The sequence below is a fragment of the Salmo salar genome, chromosome 23 (assembly GCF_965601325.2).
Source record: "Salmo salar chromosome 23, fSalSal1, whole genome shotgun sequence".
Taxonomy (NCBI): Eukaryota; Metazoa; Chordata; class Actinopteri; order Salmoniformes; family Salmonidae; genus Salmo; species Salmo salar.
The window spans coordinates 44,790,906-44,813,848 of NC_138313.1; the positions used below are offsets into that span (position 1 = coordinate 44,790,906).

General features: G+C 43.7%; 1 protein-coding gene and 1 long non-coding RNA gene across 2 annotated transcripts in view; both read right to left on the reverse strand.

Annotated features, from left to right (window-relative positions):
• Positions 1-3,806, reverse strand: part of LOC106584712 (neuroplastin) — a 39,954-nt gene extending 36,148 nt beyond the window's left edge. Inside the window, exon 1 of the mRNA XM_014170231.3 lies at positions 3,290-3,806. Within this exon, the coding sequence (XP_014025706.1) occupies positions 3,290-3,380 (91 nt within the window). The 5' untranslated portion in view covers positions 3,381-3,806. The remainder of the gene's footprint in view (positions 1-3,289) is intronic.
• A 7,581-nt stretch (positions 3,807-11,387) lies between these two features.
• On the reverse strand, positions 11,388-12,255 carry LOC106584703 (uncharacterized). Its single transcript, XR_001323806.3, has 2 exons — positions 12,166-12,255; positions 11,388-11,943 (listed from the first exon to the last, which is right to left on the reverse strand). It is a non-coding gene; the product is annotated as an uncharacterized LOC106584703 (long non-coding RNA).
• Positions 12,256-22,943: the final 10,688 nt, after the last annotated feature.

Below are 22,943 nucleotides of genomic sequence, written 5' to 3' on the forward strand. Positions count from 1 at the left end.
AGGAGAAGAGAGGACACATTAAAGCTATGATTCCCAGTGCTGTCCTGCTGCATCTCAGGTCTATAAATAGACATATGCAGCAAAATGGACTGGTGGAGCTACTCTGACTGGAAAAAGTCAAGGGGGTCTGAATACTTGTCGAATGCATGGTAGTTTCAGCAAAGAGGAAGAGGTGAAGCGAGAGGTCTCACTCTCGCCAAAATCTGTCCAGTGTAAACCCAGTACGTTTCTATGGGAATAATATGCAAACCTAAGCTTTTCACCTGCCTTCCTGCCTTTGGAACAAAGATGTTTAGGGTGAAGAGATGAACATCTCATCATTATATACAGATCTCTGGTTTCAGCCTCTAGTGAATTGGAAAGGAAGGTTGTTGTTAGGATGCTGGATTGCCCTAAAGTAAATTGATGTTTCGCCAAAATGACATAAAATCACTCCTGTCTAAATAAAATAATTGTCTTCACTAGGGAGCACGACTTAAAGCCACGGAGGATCGTTGGCTTCTTTAACAAACAAACAAACATTTGCTGTGGATTGTTTCAAATCAAAGTGTGTTTGGGAAGCCAGCAATCTGGGTAGTGAGCGTGGGAACACGTCTAGCTGATTGAGTTGCGGCTGTCAGTGAAAAGCGTCAAAAATATGTGCGAAGATAAATGTGTCTTAATTAAGAATAATTGAAAATGTTTCATCCAGAAGGGGGGTGGATGGTGCGTCTCCAGAATGCATAAATATGTAGGAAAGTGCCCATTTTGTCAACATCTTTTTTTCCGTTTAACTCGTAACTCCCCACTTGTTTTTTCATCGCCTCACACAAGTCAACAAAGTCTGTTTCTTTTTTGTAAACCTCCATTGCGAATGATAATTCCTCAGTATTAAAAAATAAATAAAAATAGATCTTTCCAACACTCCCGGCCTCAAAAAATCACCAAGCCTCAGTGTGAAAGAGCAAAATATCATGATCCCATGTACCCAGTGGAAACGTCGTAAAAATAAAAATAAAAACAGCTTTCTGTCGAGCTCACTGGCACAGGAAACTTTTAGGGCCTGGAATAGGCTAGTTGCTACAATGTTGTAAGTTCGTTAGCGACAGTTTCCAGGCGGACCCTTGGCCTATAGGCTATCTCTGAGTTCTATGCTCTCATGTCTTTAGCCGCCAATGGATCACAGTGTATCAATCTGTCTGTATGACCGAGGCTAGTGCTCTCGCCGTAGTTAATTTTTAAATTGTAAATTTTTTATCATTTTACTTCAGATTCTAAGGATTAACCAGGTGACAATGATTTTGAGAAACCAAAACGTTATTATTGAAATGAAACTGTTCCACGAAAATGTACATATAAATATAATCATAACTGGCACACAGATAGGTAGAAATGGTAGGATAAATTGTAAGCTTCCCTAAACAAAACAAAACAAAATGGTGAACGAGCAAGTGTGTGCACATGTAGGAGTTCCAGTGAAACAACATGGCCCGTCTACGGGCCGTCCAACTGATCTGTTCCCGGCGCCGGGTCTGGCCTACTCAAACACATGGCTCAAACAGAGGGATGATATGTTAGCTAGCTGGCTATGGCTATCCAACACTGGAACTCTTCCAAGTTAAGGTAAGCTTTTGGTTTTATTAATTTATTACCACCGTCAGTGTAACTGCTAAACTGCTTTCTGACTGTACACTGTACTGCATGATTGTAGCGGATTTACTAACGCATTAGTTCTATTTGCTATGTTGACTATGATGTTAGCTAATATGGTGACAACGATGTAGGCCGTGTGAAGAGGTTAGCGGTTATGATATGAAGGTTTTTTTGCCTGGTCACAGACAGCCAATGTGTTGTGCACTGAAGTCCACAAGCGAAGGGAAAAGGTGAGAGGAGGAGAGCACGTAGATGTAAGAAGGAATTATATAACGAGCAAAGTGATCGTGCTGTTTGTATGTGGCTGCTATGAAAGTGAACTGTGTTTGCGCGGGATCAGGGGTGTATTCATTTTGCCGCCGATTCTGCTGAAAAACATTTCTTAAACAGAAGCAAATGGAATGAAACTGGGATAAACATACCCGAATTTGTCCAATAGAAACCCTCGTTTGCAAATCAAATCAAAATCACATTTTATTGGTCACATACACATGGTTAGCAGATGTTAATGCGATTGTAGCGAAATGCTTGTGCTTCTAGTTCCGACTATGCAGTAATTGGACTAATGATTACACCCTAGATCAGCTAGATGCAGGCGAGAGTGTGCAAGGTGGTGTTGAATGTGTCACTGTCTGTCACCTTGATTACTAATAATGATCTTGACCTATGAATCTACTTTCTAAAGTTTCATAGACTCGGTTGTAGCACCCTCATGATGGGTATAGGTAATATTTTTGTTTCATGTAGTAGACCAAACCTATAGATGTTACATTGAACTGGGTGAATGGAATATGAATGACAGTCATCCATTATGCTGTAATAGAAATAAGGCCATGCCCATTAAAGAATGATTGTCCTCCCTCATCTTAAACAGCACCAATCGCCACTGGTGATGTACCATTACTGGACCAGTCGCAGGTGAATGTACTACTAATGTAGCCTACTTGTTATTTGAAAGGACAAGGAGGCAGAACGTTTTGTTTTGTTTGTATTTTTTTTCCATTTCTGAGGGGGGCCCTGGTAGGACATAGACTATGGATGGTCGATGATATCACAGCTTACTTTACTGTGCATGATTTGTCCTTCTGCACGTATTTGTCCTTGTTAAAACCAACCAACCGCCCCTGCGATCACGTTCAAGTCCCCTTCACATTCTAATGAAGATTTAACAGTCATAAAGATTTAACGATCAACTACAAAATGAATTTTGTGGACACAGATTAACTAGCCTAAATGTTTCTCGTGATGTTTAATTTTAAAGTAGTAGTGTTTGTATTAATAACGGAAACCATCAAAGATATGGTTTATTGACTGTTTATAACAAATGTCTCGCATGGCTGAAATATTATTCCGTTCTAATTTCATTCAATTTAAAGCCTTTATTATGTCATTCTATTCACTACATTGACTGGGTATGAACATAAATAATTAAATAAAAGATATGAGGGTTCCATTTTCTACTATGCATTGAAAATCATGTGGATAATATAAGTCAATATTCACTGCAATTATTTGACGCACAAAATTCAAATCCTGAGCCACGATATGATTTAAAGCTCAAATCATTTAGTCTCCAGTCAAAAACCCGCATGAAGCCATGATGTCCCGGTATTTCTATCGAGCGGCAGGCAGGCAGGCGTGCACTTCACATTCTTACCGTTCTGTGAGGAGACCAAATGCAGCATCAGCACTCCAATGAACACCACCGAGACCGACATCATTTCTGCTCTTCTTTTTCCAGCTAGCATCGACTCGGGTGGACGATTGTAGATGCCAGCAGCGGGAAAGTGGGTGGGGTGGGGTGGCCTGAATGATTGTGTGAGTGGACCGGGTTACCGGGTAAATACGGAGCTGATGGAAGAGAGCGGCCCCGTCTAATTCTCCAATCAGGTCACGCAAAAACAGCGGCGCGCTCGCTCACCAGAAGGGTGCTGACGCCACCTGTGCAGTGCCCGGTGCGCGGTGATGAAATGGTCAGTGCCTAACCTTAACCCCTGCTCTTACCCTAGCCTTAACAATAACCCTTACCATTTTACATGTCTACTGCAATAGTGGGTAGATAGATCCCAGATGGAACAATTTAATCATGGGCTGTGCTAAGCAACTACCTTTCTCATCCACCATGGCAAATCCCGCGAGATCACATCTTGTAGGCTGTCCACATACAATTCATACATAAATATTTGCCGTCTACAATGTGCCAAATTACCTTCCGTAGGAAGGAAGGAAGCAGAGAAGGGAGGAAGGAAGGAAGGATGGAGAGAAGGAAGGAAAGGGGAAAACTCATGAATATCCATGAGTGTTGACATAGCCCCGTCGGGTGATTGGTTGAGCCTTCTTGAGTGCATGAAGTCACTCTGAGCTCTTACCAAAACATAAAACATGGCGGACAATTTCTCTCGCCTTGGATCTGAAACCAGTAGTAACCACCAACTTCAATCAGTTATTATGACTAACAATTGAAATAGGAATCTGACATTCCCGCCGAGGAGGGCATGCTAGCTAGCTACCGTGTTTTGATTCATATCAGGCATTTTCTTATGAAACAGCTCAACTAGCTCGACTCGGGAGCTCATCATGCCAGGGGACATACTGTAGGCTTCCGGAGCCAGCTAGTTATTATTCCACCATGGGCAACAACAACTAGTTACCAGTTCGTTTAACTAAATATGTTCCAACTCATAGCTAGTTTATCCAGTGACCACCGCATTTAGAAAGATAGCAACTGACTGAACTCTAGCAAGCTGGCTAGCTAGCATGCTAGCTCACACTGGCCATGTAGTAGCCAATACCAGACCGGTTGTGGAAAGGTAAAAATAACTATTAGTTTGCTCGTTTTTTGAATGATCGGACAGTGAAACTAAAATAGATTGTTAGCTAGCTGGTGAGGGTTTCATTTATTTATTTATTGTCACATTTATCCAATAAACCCTATTTTCATAACATTACCGAGAGAATTAAGGAAGAATATCTACGTAACTAACGACGTAATTATCAAAATTCGGTTTTCCTTCAAAATAATAATTATTGCGAGCTAGCGTGACTTAATAAACTAATCTGAATAAACTACACTCGCCAGATAATGTTCCATTAATAGATGTCTATTTAACTCGTTTGACTGCTATGATTAAGCAATAAGGCCCGAGAAGATGTGGTAAAGGGCCTATATACCTTGGCAAAGGGCTGTTCTTAGAGCGCCTGGACACAGACCTTGTATATTGGCCATATATCACAAACCCCCGAGGTGACTTATTGCTATTATAAACGGGTTACCAACGTAATTAGAGCAGTAAAAATAAATGCTTAGTCATACCCGTGGTATACGGCTGTCAGCCAATCAGCATTCAGGGATCGAACCACCCAGTTTATAATTGTAAATAAATCCCTTTTGGCATGTGCATAACAAAATGCGACAGGAGAGTTTAAGTGATGAATGTTGGACAGAGGTTCTCGAAATCTGCGCAGACATACTTGGATGAACTTTTTTTTTTAATAAGGCAATTGTGCCTTATTATGTCCCAAATGTTAAGACTACAACCCGTTATAAATTGCCTATTTGAACGATTGACTTGTCAAGATGGCCCCACCACAGTCTGAAACGGACACACAGACACTTGGCTAAGCCCTGACCTCAGTTTGTAGCCAGGCTTTACTGGGACTTTTAATCCTATTTCACTGTCAACTCAGCCTACAACAGCATTAGGACATGGTGGCAATCATTCTGGAAATGATTGATCTTATCTTGTGTCTGAATGACCAAAACATTTCTCTCTCCTAGGCTAAATGATAAACACTAGGCCTACTGTAAAACCCTTCATGTTAACTTTACATGACACCTTCCATTGCTTTTTGACCATCCCTGAAGGAATTAGGCCTACAATTGCAAGATCATACAAAGGTAAAGTTGAAAGGCAACACAAATGTGGTTCATATGTATACAGTACAAGCATGAATCGATTCATTGCTACCATATTTCAGGTAAACCAGCAATTTGTAGTCTGAATGTTGTCTGAGCGTTCCTGATACAGTACAGTTCTGCTGCCACCTAATGTACAAATACTGTAGATCAGTGGTGTAAAACATTCTCAAGTATTAAACTTGAGTAAAAGTAAAAGCCAGGAGCATACTCCAACACTCAGACATTCATTTACAAACAAAGCATTTGTGAGTCCGCCAGATAAGAGGGACTAGGGATGACCAGAGATGTTCTCTTGACAAAGTGCGTGACCATTGGACCATTTTCCTGTCAAATTGTAACGAGTACTTTTGGGTGTCAGGGAAAATGTATGGAGTAAAACATACGTTCTTTTCTTTAGGAAAATGTAGTAAAGTAAAAGTTGTCAAAAATATAAATGGTAAAGTACAGATACCCAAAAAAACTACTATACTTTACACCGCTGCTGTAGATGATCCCAACACAGATTGTTATTTAACTAGGCAAGTCAGTTAAGAACAAATTCTTATTTACAATGACGACCTACCAGGGAACAGTGGGTTAACTGCCTTGTTCAGGGGCAGAATGACAGATTTTACCTTGTCAGCTCAGGGATTCGATCCAGCAACCTTTTGCTTACTGGCCCAAAGCTCTAAGCTGCCGCCCGATGACAGCATATGATACATAATACTACGTATGTTTTGTTTTTATAAACACAAAAACCCCACTTGTTCTTATTTGAAGCTGATGTTTATCTCAACGAGTAGCATCGCAAAAATAAAACGGAAATAGAACTACCAAATCAGTCTAGTCATTTCTGATTTTTTTTTAAATACATATGAACAAAATAGACTGTCCAATCGATGATACGAATCATGGATGCTATATTAGGCAATCAGTGATAAACACAACACAACGACGAGTAGAAAGAGTAGCTGCTGCCTTGGCATGTTATGGTCTGCCTTGGCAGCAGCTAACGGGAATCCATAATATATACAATACTACTGTATATACATGTCCAGATATAGTTGTATTGGTTTTTTTTATGGATCTAATAAAAATGTATTTTAATGTTATGGTCATTACTAATGTATACACATTGTATAAAATATAGAACATTTCGATATGGCTGTGGTCTACTATAGAGTTTCCTTTAAACCACATTTGCCTTTGTTGTAACATTTAAGCATCTTTTCAGATAGAGTTCGTTGAGTAACTTGTTAGATCAATAATATACACATCATATCTTATGGACTTTACTGTTGCGAGTAAAAGTACACACCCTTTGCATAGTCCTTAAAATTACATCTCAAATACGTTTTTTTCCCCTACCGATCTACACAACTCACTACACAACACACTACACTACACACAACCTGCTACTTAACCTACTATACAACCCACTACACAACCTACTATAAAACCCACTATATAACCTACTATAAAACCCACTACATAACCCACTACACAACCTACTATACACAACCCACTACACAACCTATTATAAAACCCACTACATAACCTACTGTACAACCCACTACACATTGTTTTTGGCATTAACATTTTTGTTATTGTCCCATTGACAAACACAACTCTAACTCAGGGATAGCTATTCAGAAGACTTAGAGGAAACCCTGCCATTTTACCTGGGCTTTGCTCCTTTCATATTTCTTATGATCCTGACACACTCCCAAGTCCCTGCCGGTGACAAGCATACCCATAACACGATGCTGCCACCACAATACATACCCATAACACGATGCTGCCACCACAATACATACCCATAACATGATGCTGCCACCACAATACATACCCATAACACGATGCTGCCACCACAATACATACCCATAACATGATGCTGCCACCACAATACATACCCATAACACGATGCTGCCACCACAATACATACCCATAACACGATGCTGCCACCACAATACATACCCATAACATGATGCTGCCACCACAATACATACCCATAACACGATGCTGCCACCACAATACATACCCATAACATGATGCTGCCACCACAATACATACCCATAACATGATGCTGCCACCACAATACATACCCATAACATGATGCTGCCACCACAATACATACCCATAACACGATGCTGCCACCACAATACATACCCATAACATGATGCTGCCACCACAATACATAACCATAACATGATGCTGCCACCACAATACATACCCATAACATGATGCTGCCACCACAATACATACCCATAACATGATGCTGCCACCACAATACATACCCATAACATGATGCTGCCACCACAATACATACCCATAACATGATGCTGCCACTACAATACATACCCATAACATGATGCTGCCACTACAATACATACCCATAACATGATGCTGCCACTACAATACATACCCATAACATGATGCTGCCACCACAATACATACCCATAACATGATGCTGCCACCACAATACATACCCATAACATGATGCTGCCACCACAATACATACCCATAACATGATGCTGCCACTATAATACTTGTAAATATAGAGGGTTTCACTTTGTATTATGTTTTATTAGATTTAACCTAACCCTGTAGATTGAACATTTTTTAGTTAGTAGTTTTTTAAATGTAGTTTTACATTTTTATTTACCGTGTTGTCTTGCAGTATTACTTAACTGCCTTTTTGCAAAGGTTTGAATATTGCTGTCCATCAATGACTCCCAACCAAATTTACTGAGCTTGAGCAATTTTGACAAACACAATGGATTAATGTGGCCAAGAGTTGTGCAAAGTTGGTAGAATCTAATTCACAATGATTCACAGCTATAATGGCTGCCAAAGGTGCATTCGTTTTTCATTTTTTATTAACTTGGGAAATGATTTCAAATTTTTCCTCCACATATATATAATACAATATGCATACAACATTCCGGATTCACATCTGCATACAGTATACAGGTGTAGGATCTTAATTTGATCACCCTGTTGTTGCAGGAGATGTCGTGCTCAGCAGGAAATGCAAACTTGTATTTTATTCAAGGTTTAGAAAGGCTTCCACTTAAAAATGTCAGACTTAATTTGCCCTAACTAAAAATGTATCAACCGATACAAAATTATCCATTAATTATAATCCACACAATAATTAAAATGTCCTATTGCTGCAGGAATATTTTCCTGCTGTGAGAAACTGGGCAAATTAAGATTCTAAACCTATAGAGACATCACATTCCCGTGACATAAACTTTCCCTCCACTCCATAGTACCCCTCCCTCTCTCGGGGTCTGAGGGGAGGGTTCATCTCCCTGGACACCATGTCTGTCAGCCCCACAGGGCCAATCGGTTGTATAAACCCAGACACAGCGGCTACGCCTTCCTTTGATGTCAACCAACGAGACCAGAAATGTGTATTCTGTGCCTCGAGGGCAAAGCCTTCCCACAAAACCAGTGTTAACCATCATGCATCACTGGAGCTCCTGCATGTCTGCATATTCTACCACCGCTCTCCTCTCTCAGACTTCTCAGTCTCTGTTCACACTTTATGTAGTGTCATCTAGTATGGAAAGGAGGCAACAATGGCTCTCCCGACTGAAGAGTGAATTCGGCAACAGCCCCTTGGTCTCCAACGTGGCTTTCGGCTTCATCCTGATGGGCTTGGAGAAGCTGGTTGAGCTGGAGTTCGAGTGTCCGTGCGACCCCAAATGGAACGGGCTATTTTCTTCCGCCTTCTTCGTCATTCCTGCTATCATGGCCTTCATGCTGATGCTAATCATCCAGGACTGCAGGTACGACCTGAGCGGCTGCCCCAGGACAGTGTCCATCTCCAGCCTGGTTCCGCCCATCGTCTGGCTGATCCTGCTCTTCCTGGATGGACAGTACTTTGCGTGTGCGCTAACAGACTGGAACGGCAGGTTTGTGATTGTTGACAAGGCGGCTCCTCAGAAGTGGTGTGAGCCTCCTCATGACGATGGCACGCTGCAGGATCTCATGGTGCACTCTCAGGAATTATTTGTGGAGTCTCAGGTGAGGAAAACACACTGGGATCAGTTTCCCGGATGAAGATTATGCCTTGTCCTGGACTAAAACACACTATCAATGGAAATGTTTCAATGAGAATGATTTTTAATCCAGGACTATGCTTAATCTGGGTCTGGGAAACCAGCCCCTGATTTTTATTTTCGGTGTCTGTGCCATTAAGAAAAGTAAAGTATATCATAAACTCAAAAAAAGTGTTCATGAAGAATAGCTTTTTTGTTGTTGAAATATGTGTATATACTGAACCTGCTTATTCTTCCTTGACCCTTGTACATGTGTGGTGGTAGGTAGCATAGAGGTGGGCCAGACAACTGAAGGCTCGCCGGTTCGAATCCCAGGTCCAACGGGAAACATTTCCTATATACCGTTTCCTGATATTGTGCCCATGAGCAATGCACTTAGGCATTGCTCCAGGGTCGCTGCACTGCGGTTGACCCTGTGCTTTCATCCTATCTGGGTGTGTGTCTTGGTTTTCCTGGGGGGGTTGACTTGTAAGCAAGAAAACACATTTCTGTTTTCCAAGTAGCACACGGGATACAAACCCAGGTCTCCCACGGGATACAAACCCAGGTCACACGGGATACAAACCCAGGTCTCCCACGGGATACAAACCCAGGTCTCCCACGGATACAAACCCAGGTCTCCCACGGGATACAAACCCAGGTCTCCCACGGGAGTAACCAACGTCTTAGACCAATAGGAAATGTACTATTGGGCACTGGGCAGACACTGGTTTTGAAGTTCGCAGGCAGAGTTACCTCATCACGTGACCATAAAAATATATATATATTTAACTAGGCAAGTCAGTAAAGAACAAATTCTTATTTACAGTGATGTCCTACCCCAGCCAAACCCGGACAACGCTGGGCCAATTGTGCGCCGCCCTATGGGACTCCCAATCACGGCTGTTTGTGATACAGCCTGGATTCAAACCAGGGTGTCTGAAGTGACACCTCTAGCACTGAGTTGCAGTGCCTTAGACCGCTGCGCCACTCGGGAGCCCCATGACCGACTCATGTCCACTACATCCACAAGATGTATTTTCTTCTAATGAAGTCTTCTTCTTCTTCTAGGTTATTGGTATTGCTCTGTTGATATTCATCTGTGTGGGACTCATAGTGTACGTGATCAGAGAGAGCTGCCAGCAGGAAGAGGAACTCCAGGAAGTCAACAACACTTATGAGATGTATGAGATGACATGACTTCGACAACATCATTAAGCCAAAACCAGTTTTTTGAAGCTATGGGAGAGAATTCATAATGTTTTCTCTTTCAAATGCCTCAAGACTGCAAGACCTTGTCTCTCCAGCAACTTCTAAAGGGAAGGGAACACTGCCGGTACCTCCCTCTCCAACCAAGGAGCATGAACAGAGGTGCAAACAGAGGAAAGGAGGAAATTCACCAACTCTTGGCGATAGAAATACTTGTTCTTGTTAAAACCAACACGTTTTGGCCTGTAGCCTTCTTCAGGGTCCAGTGACTTTTACCTTTCCTGCAAACTGTACATGAATGTTATACTTTTGAAAATGATACTTTTCTGATGAACAGTTTTTTAAAGTAGCCGGAGGGTGGGGGTATTTTTGTTGGTCTATCTGCGCTTTAGAAATGTTCTCTGTAGGTGTCAATGTGTCCCAATTTTTATAAATATTAAAATGTGTTAAGGTATGGTCACGTTTGTATGTAAGGTAGTTATAGCAACTAATAAAATAATGTTTTCCTACTTTTTTGATAGATTTGGTCAGGTTGCGTTGACATCAAATTGCCCAGCTATCATTTATACTAAACAATCAAATAGGAGCTTTTACAAACATTGGTACAAATGATGTGTTTATTCCATTAAGTGACGTCTGTACTTCTCTTTGCCAAACAGCAGATGGACTCACACACACACACTATCTGGCACACCTTGTGAGACCCAGCAGGAGCTGTGGACACAGACAGATAGCGGACAGAAATATCGACTCCCAGTTTTTACCCCAACCCTGGTTACTGGGCTGTCTAATGTGTCACCTCTTGTGTTGAGCTTTGGTTACATTGTGGACATTCTCAGACCAGGACAAGGGTACAAAGTAACAAAGGCCATTTCCTTTTGCGTGAGTTAGTCCCTGTGTTCAGTGGATTATGACGATTAAGCAGGTTATCATTGGTCCCAGCACAGAATATCCGGCATGGAACTGACCCGGTGCTGTGGGAGTCAAAGGTCAGGGAGTATCTCGTTACGCAGTTTCTGATTGGCTCAGATAGAGCTCTGTCACTGCTGTGATGGGTGGGTTCAGACCTCTTTGACAATCTTGTCCAGGGACTGATGTCTGGAGTGATAGACACTGCATCCTGGCTTTTGTTGACTGGGGCAGTTTGTTATCAACCTGCCCGAGTAAGGATAGAATTGTTAGGGTTCAAATATTAATAGAAACATAAGGGTAGTAAATGAACCCAACCTGGTCCCAGATCTGTGCTGTCTTGCCAACTCTTAAAGACCAATATAAGTTGTCAAGACAGCACAAACAGATCTGGAACCAGGCTACGTACTATTCTAAAAACGATTTCATTTTTAAATTTAACATCAACATAATAACAAAGTAACTTACAAAGGAAGAGGAAGTACACCAAGCTTTTTCCCAAAAAAAGTGGGCCCATTACTTCTGAAGCAGCCTTATGGTTTCAATGATCCTCGCAGTAGAAGATAACTTCCTGTTTACAGTGGCAGAATGTCGGCCAATCATAATTGATACAATGAATGAGGTCATCATGATATTTTCACACTCTGTCACTGTCTGTCTCTTGAGTATACTGCATTAGAATTTTGTTTTTTATCCATATGTTCAAGAAAATTGAGAATGACGCATTATATACAAAAATATATATTTTGATATTGATAAAATATTCATTTTATGGATAAAATATGAATGTTATTGATCATTTGATGATTGATCAATGAATATATTCAAATTCACATCTCAAAACATGACTTAATCACTTTAATCCTACAAAACTCAAAACCCATCAAGCCAGGGTTACGAGCAACACCCACGTCAGCAGAGTCGCTTTCATATCAACCGAAGTGGGACACGATCCAGAACATTTTATGTGAGTTTGTCCTCAGGAGACGAGCTCCTTTATGTCTCTTAACAAAGTCGATCCGGAGCACTGCCTTGTCCAGCGGTTTAATGGCTTGGCCTCTGTGTAGTCTAGGCAACCTCTGCATGACAACCACTTCTCTGTCCATAGTAATGAGGTCAACCATCTAAGCTGCTCCCCTCGCCTTCACCTTGGAGAGGTTGTCAGGCGGGTCGAGGGCGAGAATGAGACCGACAAGGAGGACGCCATGGTAGATGGCCTCCTGGACTTCGTTGGTTCCTCAGTGGGCTACGAAGGCCCAGGTCTTGGGGTGTCTCAAGAGGTCCTTCTGGAGGAGTCAGTCCACCAGGCCGGTGTTGTTACTCAAGGAGTCCACCAGGCCGGTGTTGTTACTCAAGGAGTCCACCAGGCCGGTGTTGTTACTCAAGGAGTTCACCAGGCCGGTGTTGTTACTCAAGGAGTCCACCAGGCCGGTGTTGTTACTCAAGGAGTCCACCAGGCCGGTGTTGTTACTCAAGGAGTCCACCAGGCCGGTGTTGTTACTCAAGGAGTCCACCAGGCCGGTGTTGTTACTCAAGGAGTCCACCAGGCCGGTGTTGTTACTCAAGGAGTCCACCAGGCCGGTGTTGTTACTCAAGGAGTCCACCAGGCCGGTGTTGTTACTCAAGGAGTCCACCAGGCCGGTGTTGTTACTCAAGGAGTCCACCAGGCCGGTGTTGTTACTCAAGGAGTCCACCAGGCCGGTGTTGTTACTCAAGGAGTCCACCAGGCCGGTGTTGTTACTCAAGGAGTCCACCAGGCCGGTGTTGTTACTCAAGGAGTCCACCAGGCCGGTGTTGTTACTCAAGGAGTCCACCAGGCCGGTGTTGTTACTCAAGGAGTCCACCAGGCCGGTGTTGTTATTCAAGGTGGAGAGTCACTGTCTGGTATACATGAGGGTCACAACAGAACCACAATGAAAATGCATGTTGACTTTTGTTTTTAATTCAATGGGCCTAGACACAGATAAAGCCTGGTCCTGAACCAAAAAGCACACTCAATGGAGAATAACCATTGAAATTGTTTTTTTAGTCCAGGCATAATCTGTGTTAGGGAACTTTTATTTACAATTTGTCCAAAAGATTCATTCATTCATCATTCAAGGATATATCCATTCATCCATACCGCCAGATGACTATCTAAGGCAGCTGGGCAAATGCAGCAGCGATCTGGTCTGCGATGTCTACAGGGAGTTCTGCCATTAAAGTCCCTCGAGTCATCATGGGTATGAATCATGGGTTTCTGTGAATATTTGAACCCTAACAATTCTATCCTTACTTGGGGGGTGGCAGGTAGTCTAGTGGTTAGAGCGTTGGACTTGTATGCAAAAGGTTGCAAAATTGAATCCCTGAGCTGACAAGGTAAAAAATCAGAAAATCTAAAATTAACCCAGTGTTACTAGGCCATCATTGAAAATAAGAATTTGTTCTTAACTGACTTGCCTAGTTTAATAAATCATGACCACCCCATGCTCTCTTAAACTCTGAACAAAGTCCTCCAGGTCCTGTGGAAGAGGAACCTACCCATGTAGACCATATTCAGCATGAGTCAGATATCTGCTTCCTGGAAAGTGGCATTGTAATTGACGTCAGGGCTGACGTAACGCTGGACCACTGGTTTGTACCAGGTTCTGTAATAAATGCCATGGAGTACAGTGCCTTCAGAAAGTATTCACACCCATCACCTTTTTGTACATTTTGTTGTTGGAGATTTTTGTCACTGGCCTACACACAATACCCCATAATATAAAAGTGTTGAATAAAAAAAAAAAAAATGTACAAATGAATGAAAAGCTGAAATGTCTTGGATAAATAAGTATTCAACCCCGTTGTTATTTTTTATTTATTTAACTAGGCGAGTCAGTTAAGAACAAATTCTTATTTACAATGACGGCCTACCAGAAGGCAAAAGGCCTCCTGCGGGGACGGGGGCTGGGATTAAAAATAAAAAAATAAAAAATAACATATAAATATAGCTCAAAACACACATCACGACAAGAGAGACAACACAACACTACATAAAGAGAGACCTAAGACAACAACATAGCAAGGCAGCAACACATGACAACACAGCATGATAGCAACACAACATGGTAGCAACACAACATGGTAGCAGCACAAAACATGGTACAAACATTATTGGGTAAGCCTAAATAATTTCCGGGGTAAACATTTGCTTAACAAGTCACATAATAAGTTGCATGGACTCACCCTGTGTGCAATAGTGTTTAACATGATTTTTGAATAACTACTTCATATCTGTACCCAACACATACAGATAATTGTAAGGTCCTTCAGTCGATCAGTGAATTTCAAACACAGATTCAACTATAAACACCAGGGAGGTTTTCCAGTGCCTCACAAAGAAGGGCACTTATTGGTAGATGGTTAAACAATGAATATCACTTTGAGCATGATGAAGTTACCAATTACACTTTGAATGATGTATCAATACACCCAGTCACTACAAAGATACAGGTGTCCTTCCTAACTCAGTTGCCGGAGACAAAGGAAACTGCTCAGGAATTTTACCATGAGGCCAATGGTGACTTTGAAATGGTTACAGAGTTTAATGGCTGCGATAGGAGAAAACTGAGAATGGATCAACAACATTGTAGTTACTCCACAATACTATCCTAATTGGCAGAGTGAAAAGAAGGACACCTGTACAGAATAAAAATATTCCAAAACATGCATCCTGTTTGCAACAAGGCACTAAAGTAAAACTGCAAAAAATGTGGCAAAGCAATTTACTTTCTGTCCTGAATACAAAGTGTTATGTTTGGGGCAAATCCAAACACATTATTGAGTACCACTCTCCATATTTTTTAGCATAGTGGTGGCTGCATCATGATGGGTATGCTTGTAATCGTTAAGGACTGGGGAGTTTTTCAGGATAAAAAAATGTATGGAATGGAGTAAGCACAGGCAAAATCCTAGAGGAAAACCTGGTCCAGTCTTTTTTCCACATGACGCTGGGCTTTTCAGCACAATACAAGGCCAAATATACACTGGAGTTGTTTACCAAGAAGACAGTGAATGTTCCTGAGTGGCTGACTTACAGTTACAGACCTAAAAATGGTTGTCTAGCTATGATCAGCAACTAATTTGACAGAGCTTGTTGAATTTTGAAAAGAAATTATGGGCAAATATTGTACAATCCAGGTGTGGAACGCTCTTAGAGACTTACCCAGAAAGACTCAGAGCTGTAATCGCTGCCAAAGATGATTCTAACATGTTTTTACCCAGGGGGTTGAATACTTATCTGATCAAGATATACATTTACAAATGTTAGAATTCTTTTGTGTAAAAATAATTACAATTAAATCCATTTTGATCCCACTTTGTAGCACAACAAAATGTGGAAAAAGTCAAGGGGTGTGAATACGTTCTGTGGGCACTAAGTCCCGAGAATGTAAGCTACGACGTTGGTGACTCTCCGGGGAAATGTCATCCTGTCTATCAACTTTGTTGGTGTGAATGGGATGTAGGACAGAGGTGACGGGGCGATGACCAAATGAGCTTCACCTTGGATGGTCCATCTGACATTGTATACCAGAGGAAGATTGTCCCTCCACCAATCCCAGGATCCATCAAACTTCCATCCTGGAGAGAATGGATCAACTCGCTGTCTTCAAGGACCCGAGCAATCATTTCAGCCATGTTCTTGTGAAACCCAAAAAAGGACACTTCCAATGTCCTTGACTGAAGCATGATTTTCAGATGTTTACTTAATATAAATTCACCAAAGAAGTTTTAATGGAAGCCACCAGTGTTAAAGGATGGTGATGTAGGTGTAGTGGGGGGGAATTCTACTTGATGTATTTCACTGGTCATCCCCAAAGCCAACATTTACTTTGGCCACCTTTCCTTACAGTTCTCTGCTGCCAATAACTTGAACGAATTGCAAAAATCACTGAAGCTGGAGACTCATATCTCCCTCTCTAACTTTAAGCATCAGCTGTCAGAGCAGCTTACCGATCATTGTACAGTACCTGTAAATAGCACACCCAACTACCTCATCCCCATATTATTATTATTTTTGCTCTTTTGCACCCCAGTATCTCTACTTGCACATCATCATCTGCACATCTATCACTCCAGTGTTAATGCTAAATTGTAATTATTTTGCCAATATGGCCTATTTATTGCCTTACCTCCCTAATCTTACCTCATTTGCACACACTGTACATCGATTTTTCTATTGTGTTATTGACTTTACGTTTGTTTATCCCATGTGTAACTCTGTGTTGTTGTTTTTGTCGCACTGCTTTGCTTTATCTTGACCAGGTCGCAGTTGTAAATGAGAACTTGTTCTCAACGTCCTACCTGGTTAAATAAAGGTGAAATATATATATATATATATTTTTAAATGGACCAGTGGTTTGACACTCACACCACTGTGATGTCATGGCCTTTGGAATGAAGCTCTTCCATGATGACTCTCATGTCGACTCAGTGGCTTCCGTCCAATGGGTACACCAGGATTTTACCCCTAAAGACGCTATTGGACAGAGTGACGAGCAGTACAGCCAATGAGATCAGGGTTGGTTGATATAGCCACCCACCCATGGTGAATCGTTCACTGGAAACCTTAATAAAATACAAGGAAGTAGATGTCAATCAATCCCATGAATTAACTAGCCATCAGCTATAGTTTTGAGCACATTCAATAACATCAGACATGTATAGGAATCAGATAATACAATTCTCTATTTGGTCCTTTTTATACATTTGTATTTGAGCTGTCAGTTCAATATTCAACTAATTGGTAACCTAATCTATGCTAACATATACTGTCATCCTAATCCTATCCTATATTACAATTACATACTGGCTCATGCTTGGCGGGGTCGTGTTTCGGAGGAAGCATGGCTATCGACCTTCACCTCTCCCGAGTCAGTACGGGAGTTGCAGCGATGTTACAAGACTGTAACTACCAATTGGATATCACCCAAAAATATATTTTAAAACAAATATTATACTGGGTCATATTCAGATGGACTCATAGTTGCGCAAGATCATATGATGCATAGAAAAAGGTACAAATCCGGCATTCCAAGCAGACTTAAGCAAACTCTCAAAATTATTTGAAAGATTTCAAATTGTATCTGAACCCAGATCTTATATGGGGGAGGGTTTATGGTCATGCAACCAGCCATTATTCCAGAGTATATTCTGACTGCTTGAAATCACATTAGGGAGCACAGAATGGGTTGTGGATAGGAGGAGCAGCTGGTCTGGTGGTCCCAGATCTGTTTGTACTGTTATGAAATGGGGGGTCAGTGTTAGGACACAGACACACACACACACACACGCTACCCAGGATACTCTTGCACACTCCATCCCCAGGTGGCAGCAAACGAGTCTAGGTGCTAAGCCAAGACTTGATAAGCACATTTGGTTCAGCCAATGATGCTGATCAGTCAGAGTGTCAGCTTAGAGAGCTTTGAGGCTGCTGGTTGGTTTGGTGGACGTGAGGCTGCTGGTTGGTTTAGGGGACGTGAGGCTGCTGGTTGGTTTAGGGGACGTGAGGCTGCTGGTTGGTTTGGGGGACGTGAGGCTGTTGGTTGGTTTGGGGGACGTGAGGCTGCTGGTTGGTTTGGGGGACGTGAGGCTGTTGGTTGGTTTGGGGGACGTGAGGCTGCTGGTTGGTTTGGTGGACGGGAGGCTGCTGGTTGGTTTAGGGGACGTGAGGCTGCTGGTTGGTTTGGGGGACGGGAGGCTGCTGGTTGGTTTGGGGGACGGGAGGCTGCTGGTTGGTTTGGTGGTCGTGAGGCTGCTGGTTGGTTTGGTGGACGTGAGGCTGCTGGTTGGTTTGGTGGACGTGAGGCTGCTGGTTGGTTTGGTGGACGTGAGGCTGCTGGTTGGTTTGGTGGACGTGAGGCTGCTGGTTGGTTTGGTGGTCGTGAGGCTGCTGGTTGGTTTGGTGGTCGTGAGGCTGCTGGTTGGTTTGGTGGACGTGAGGCTGCTGGTTGGTTTGGTGGACGTGAGGCTGCTGGTTGGTTTGGTGGACGTGAGGCTGCTGGTTGGTTTGGTGGACGTGAGGCTGCTGGTTGGTTTGGTGGACGTGAGGCTGCTGGTTGGTTTGGAATCTTTAGTTTGGCCTGTTTGTAGTTCGACCAAGCGGTCAAGACAGAGCTGGCCCTGGACTCGGTAAGTTGCTGTCTCCAGGGAACAGAGCTGGCCCTGGACTCGGTAAGTTGCTGTCTCCAGGGAACAGAGCTGGCCCTGGACTCGGTAAGTTGCTGTCTCCAGGGAACAGAGCTGGCCCTGGACTCGGTAAGTTGCTGTCTCCAGGGAACAGAGCTGGCCCTGGACTCGGTAAGTTGCTGTCTCCAGGGAACAGAGCTGGCCCTGGACTCGGTAAGTTGCTGTCTCCAGGGAACAGAGCTGGCCCTGGACTCGGTAAGTTGCTGTCTCCAGGGAACAGAGCTGGCCCTGGACTCGGTAAGTTGCTGTCTCCAGGGAACAGAGCTGGCCCTGGACTCGGTAAGTTGCTGTCTCCAGGGAACAGAGCTGGCCCTGGACTCGGTAAGTTGCTGTCTCCAGGGAACAGAGCTGGCCCTGGACTCGGTAAGTTGCTGTCTCCAGGGAACAGAGCTGGCCCTGGACTCGGTAAGTTGCTGTCTCCAGGGAACAGAGCTGGCCCTGGACTCGGTAAGTTGCTGTCTCCAGGGAACAGAGCTGGCCCTGGACTCGGTAAGTTGCTGTCTCCAGGGAACAGAGCTGGCCCTGGACTCGGTAAGTTGCTGTCTCCAGGGAACAGAGCTGGCCCTGGACTCGGTAAGTTGCTGTCTCCAGGGAACAGAGCTGGCCCTGGACTCGGTAAGTTGCTGTCTCCAGGGAACAGAGCTGGCCCTGGACTCGGTAAGTTGCTGTCTCCAGGGAACAGAGCTGGCCCTGGACTCGGTAAGTTGCTGTCTCCAGGGAACAGAGCTGGCCCTGGACTCGGTAAGTTGCTGTCTCCAGGGAACAGAGCTGGCCCTGGACTCGGTAAGTTGCTGTCTCCAGGGAACAGAACTGGCCCTGGACTCGGTAAGTTGCTGTCTCCAGGGAACAGAGCTGGCCCTGGACTCGGTAAGTTGCTGTCTCCAGGGAACAGAGCTGGCCCTGGACTCGGTAAGTTGCTGTCTCCAGGGAACATGTGCATCCAACGCAGTCTTCAAACGTTGACTTGTTTCATAAATGCACACATTCACTCAGGTTACAGACCAGGTTACAGACCAGGTTACAGACCAGGTTACAGACCAGGTTACTAGGCCTAGGACCCCTAGACAAAGAGAGGGCAACAATATCAGCAGGCTAGTCGTTGGTTTCGTAACAGTACTGTCTTGTCAAGTCTGTTTGTTTGGTTTGACAATCACCATCGGAGTTGTCATGGCAGCACCAACCGATCTGCAACCCAGCTATGTATCAACTCCTACTGCTCATACATCCTAAGTAATTGTTTGATAAATCACACAGGCCATAGCCTGAAACCCATCACCTTTTTCTTTTTTTGTGCTAACATTCTTATACTCTTGTGTCATTGTTTGTCATGACAAGGAGTGGAATGTTAGCACAAACAGACTGGATTTCTCCAGGCTACACAGACCACTCATGTCATAAAATGAATTGGGACTGTATGAGTACGAGATGAATATGTAGTCCTTCACATTAGGTTATGTTTCTTTAGCTAGACCTCTAAAAGTGTGTTGAATAAAGCCCCACGCCACGCCACTCTTTCATAAACACAGGCAGCACATTAGTTCAATTGGACCTGTGATGATGTAATATTGTCACCACAAGGCAATTGAGCACAGAAGATTAAAAATGGAGAGATCACAACACGCCTCATAATAAGAACCTGCTCGTGTTCAAACCAACCATCCATTCAGCGTTTTGTTGAGTGGCCTACTTTACGACCTCACTTTAAATTCATACCATAGGCAGAGGGTGGCAGCACACTTCATATATTTTCTCAAGTTTGTGACATTCAGTTTAGAGAACATGCATAATGTTACATGTTGTTAATTTCTAGTTTAGAGAACATGCATAATGTTACATGTTGTTAATTTCTAGTTCAGAGAACATGCATGATGTTACCATGTTGTTAATTAAAGTCTATCCATCATCACAAAACATCTCTTTACCGAACACGGTCAATTCAAAGCATCTTCCTCAGCCTACAGCAGTCATACACTGCTCTATCTAAACACAAACACACACAACTCTTCCTTGAGCTATTGAGCCATATAATGACGGCAGAAATCCCGGATCATCTGTTTCATCATTATTGTGATAAATTGTAGCTAAGAATAGTAGTGGCATTAGCCAGTTTACAGTAAAGTCCTTCAGATCATTTCATGTGGTGGGGTCCGCTTTTTTTAAGCTAGACTATTATTTGTTTACATGGATAATAATTGTTTTAAACAACGGAATCCTTCAAGATGATGTCTCTTGGTGAGGTGGGGCTGCTGAGATTCCGGATGGGAATGGTCTGATGCTGGAAGAAAGGTTGGAGGAAGATCCCAAGAGTACCAGCTATACAGCCTACTGCAAAGATCCACAGGAACATCCGATCCAATACCATCGCCACGTACTTCCAGTCCTCAATCACCTGGAGAACACAGGGTCAGAAAAGGAGAGAGAGAACGGTCTAGAGAAGAGACTCAAATGTCTGAGGGAGTAAAGCAGCATGATCACCCACACATCCACTCACACACCCACATCCACCCATCCATCCACACACCCATCCACCCATCCACCCACCCACATCCATCCATCCACCCACCCACATCCATCCACCCACCCACCCACATCCACCCACCCATCCATCCATCCACCCACCCACATCCATCCATCCACCCACACACATCCACTCACACACCCACATCCATCCATCCATCCACCCACCCACATCCACCCACACATCCACTCACACACCCACACCCATCCATCCATCATCCACACACCCATCCACATCATCCACACACCCACATCCATCCATCCATCCACATCCACCCACACACCCACATCCATCCATCCATCCACACATCCATCCATCCACCCACCCACATCCATCCACACATCCATCCATCCACCCACCCACATCCACTCACACACCCACATCCATCCACCCACCCACATCCATTCACACACCCACATCCATCCACACATCCATCCATCCATCCATCCACCCACACCCATCCATCCATCCACCCACCCACCCACCCACATCCATCCATCCATCCATCCACCCACCCACATCCATCCATCCATCCATCCATCCACCCACCCACATCCATCCATCCATCCACCCACACACATCCACTCACACACCCACATCCATCCATCCATCCACCCACCCACATCCACCCACACATCCACTCACACACCCACACCCATCCATCCATCATCCACACACCCATCCACATCATCCACACACCCATCCACATCATCCACACATCCATCCATCCACACACCCACATCCATCCATCCATCCACATCCATCCATCCATCCACATCCACCCACACATCCACTCACACACCCACATCCATCCATCCATCCATCCATCCACACATCCATCCATCCACCCACCCACATCCACTCACACACCCACATCCATCCACCCACCCACATCCATTCACACACCCACATCCATCCATCCATCCACCCACCCACCCACATCCACTCACACACCCACATCCATCCACCCACACACATCCACTCACACACCCACATCCATCCACCCACACACATCCACTCACACATCCACTCACACACATCCATTCACACATCCAGCCATTCATTGCAGAACACGTGAAAAAGAGAGAGAATGATCAACTGTACAAAATACTGCAGAAGAAAGTTTAATATCAGAGCTGTAGCTCCGCCCACAGGTATTTTGTATTTATTATGGATCCCCATTAGGCGTTGCCAAGGCAGCAGCTACTCTTTCCTGGGGTTTATTATGGATCCCCATTAGGCGTTGCCAAGGCAGCAGCTATTCTTTCCTGGGGTTTATTATGGATCCCCATTAGGCGTTGCCAAGGCAGCAGCTACTCTTTCCTGGGGTTTATTATGGATCCCCATTAGGCGTTGCCAAGGCAGCAGCTACTCTTTCCTGGGGTTTATTATGGATCCCCATTAGGCGTTGCCAAGGCAGCAGCTACTCTTTCCTGGGGTTTATTATGGATCCCCATTAGGCGTTGCCAAGGCAGCAGCTACTCTTTCCTGGGGTTTATTATGGATCCCCATTAGGCGT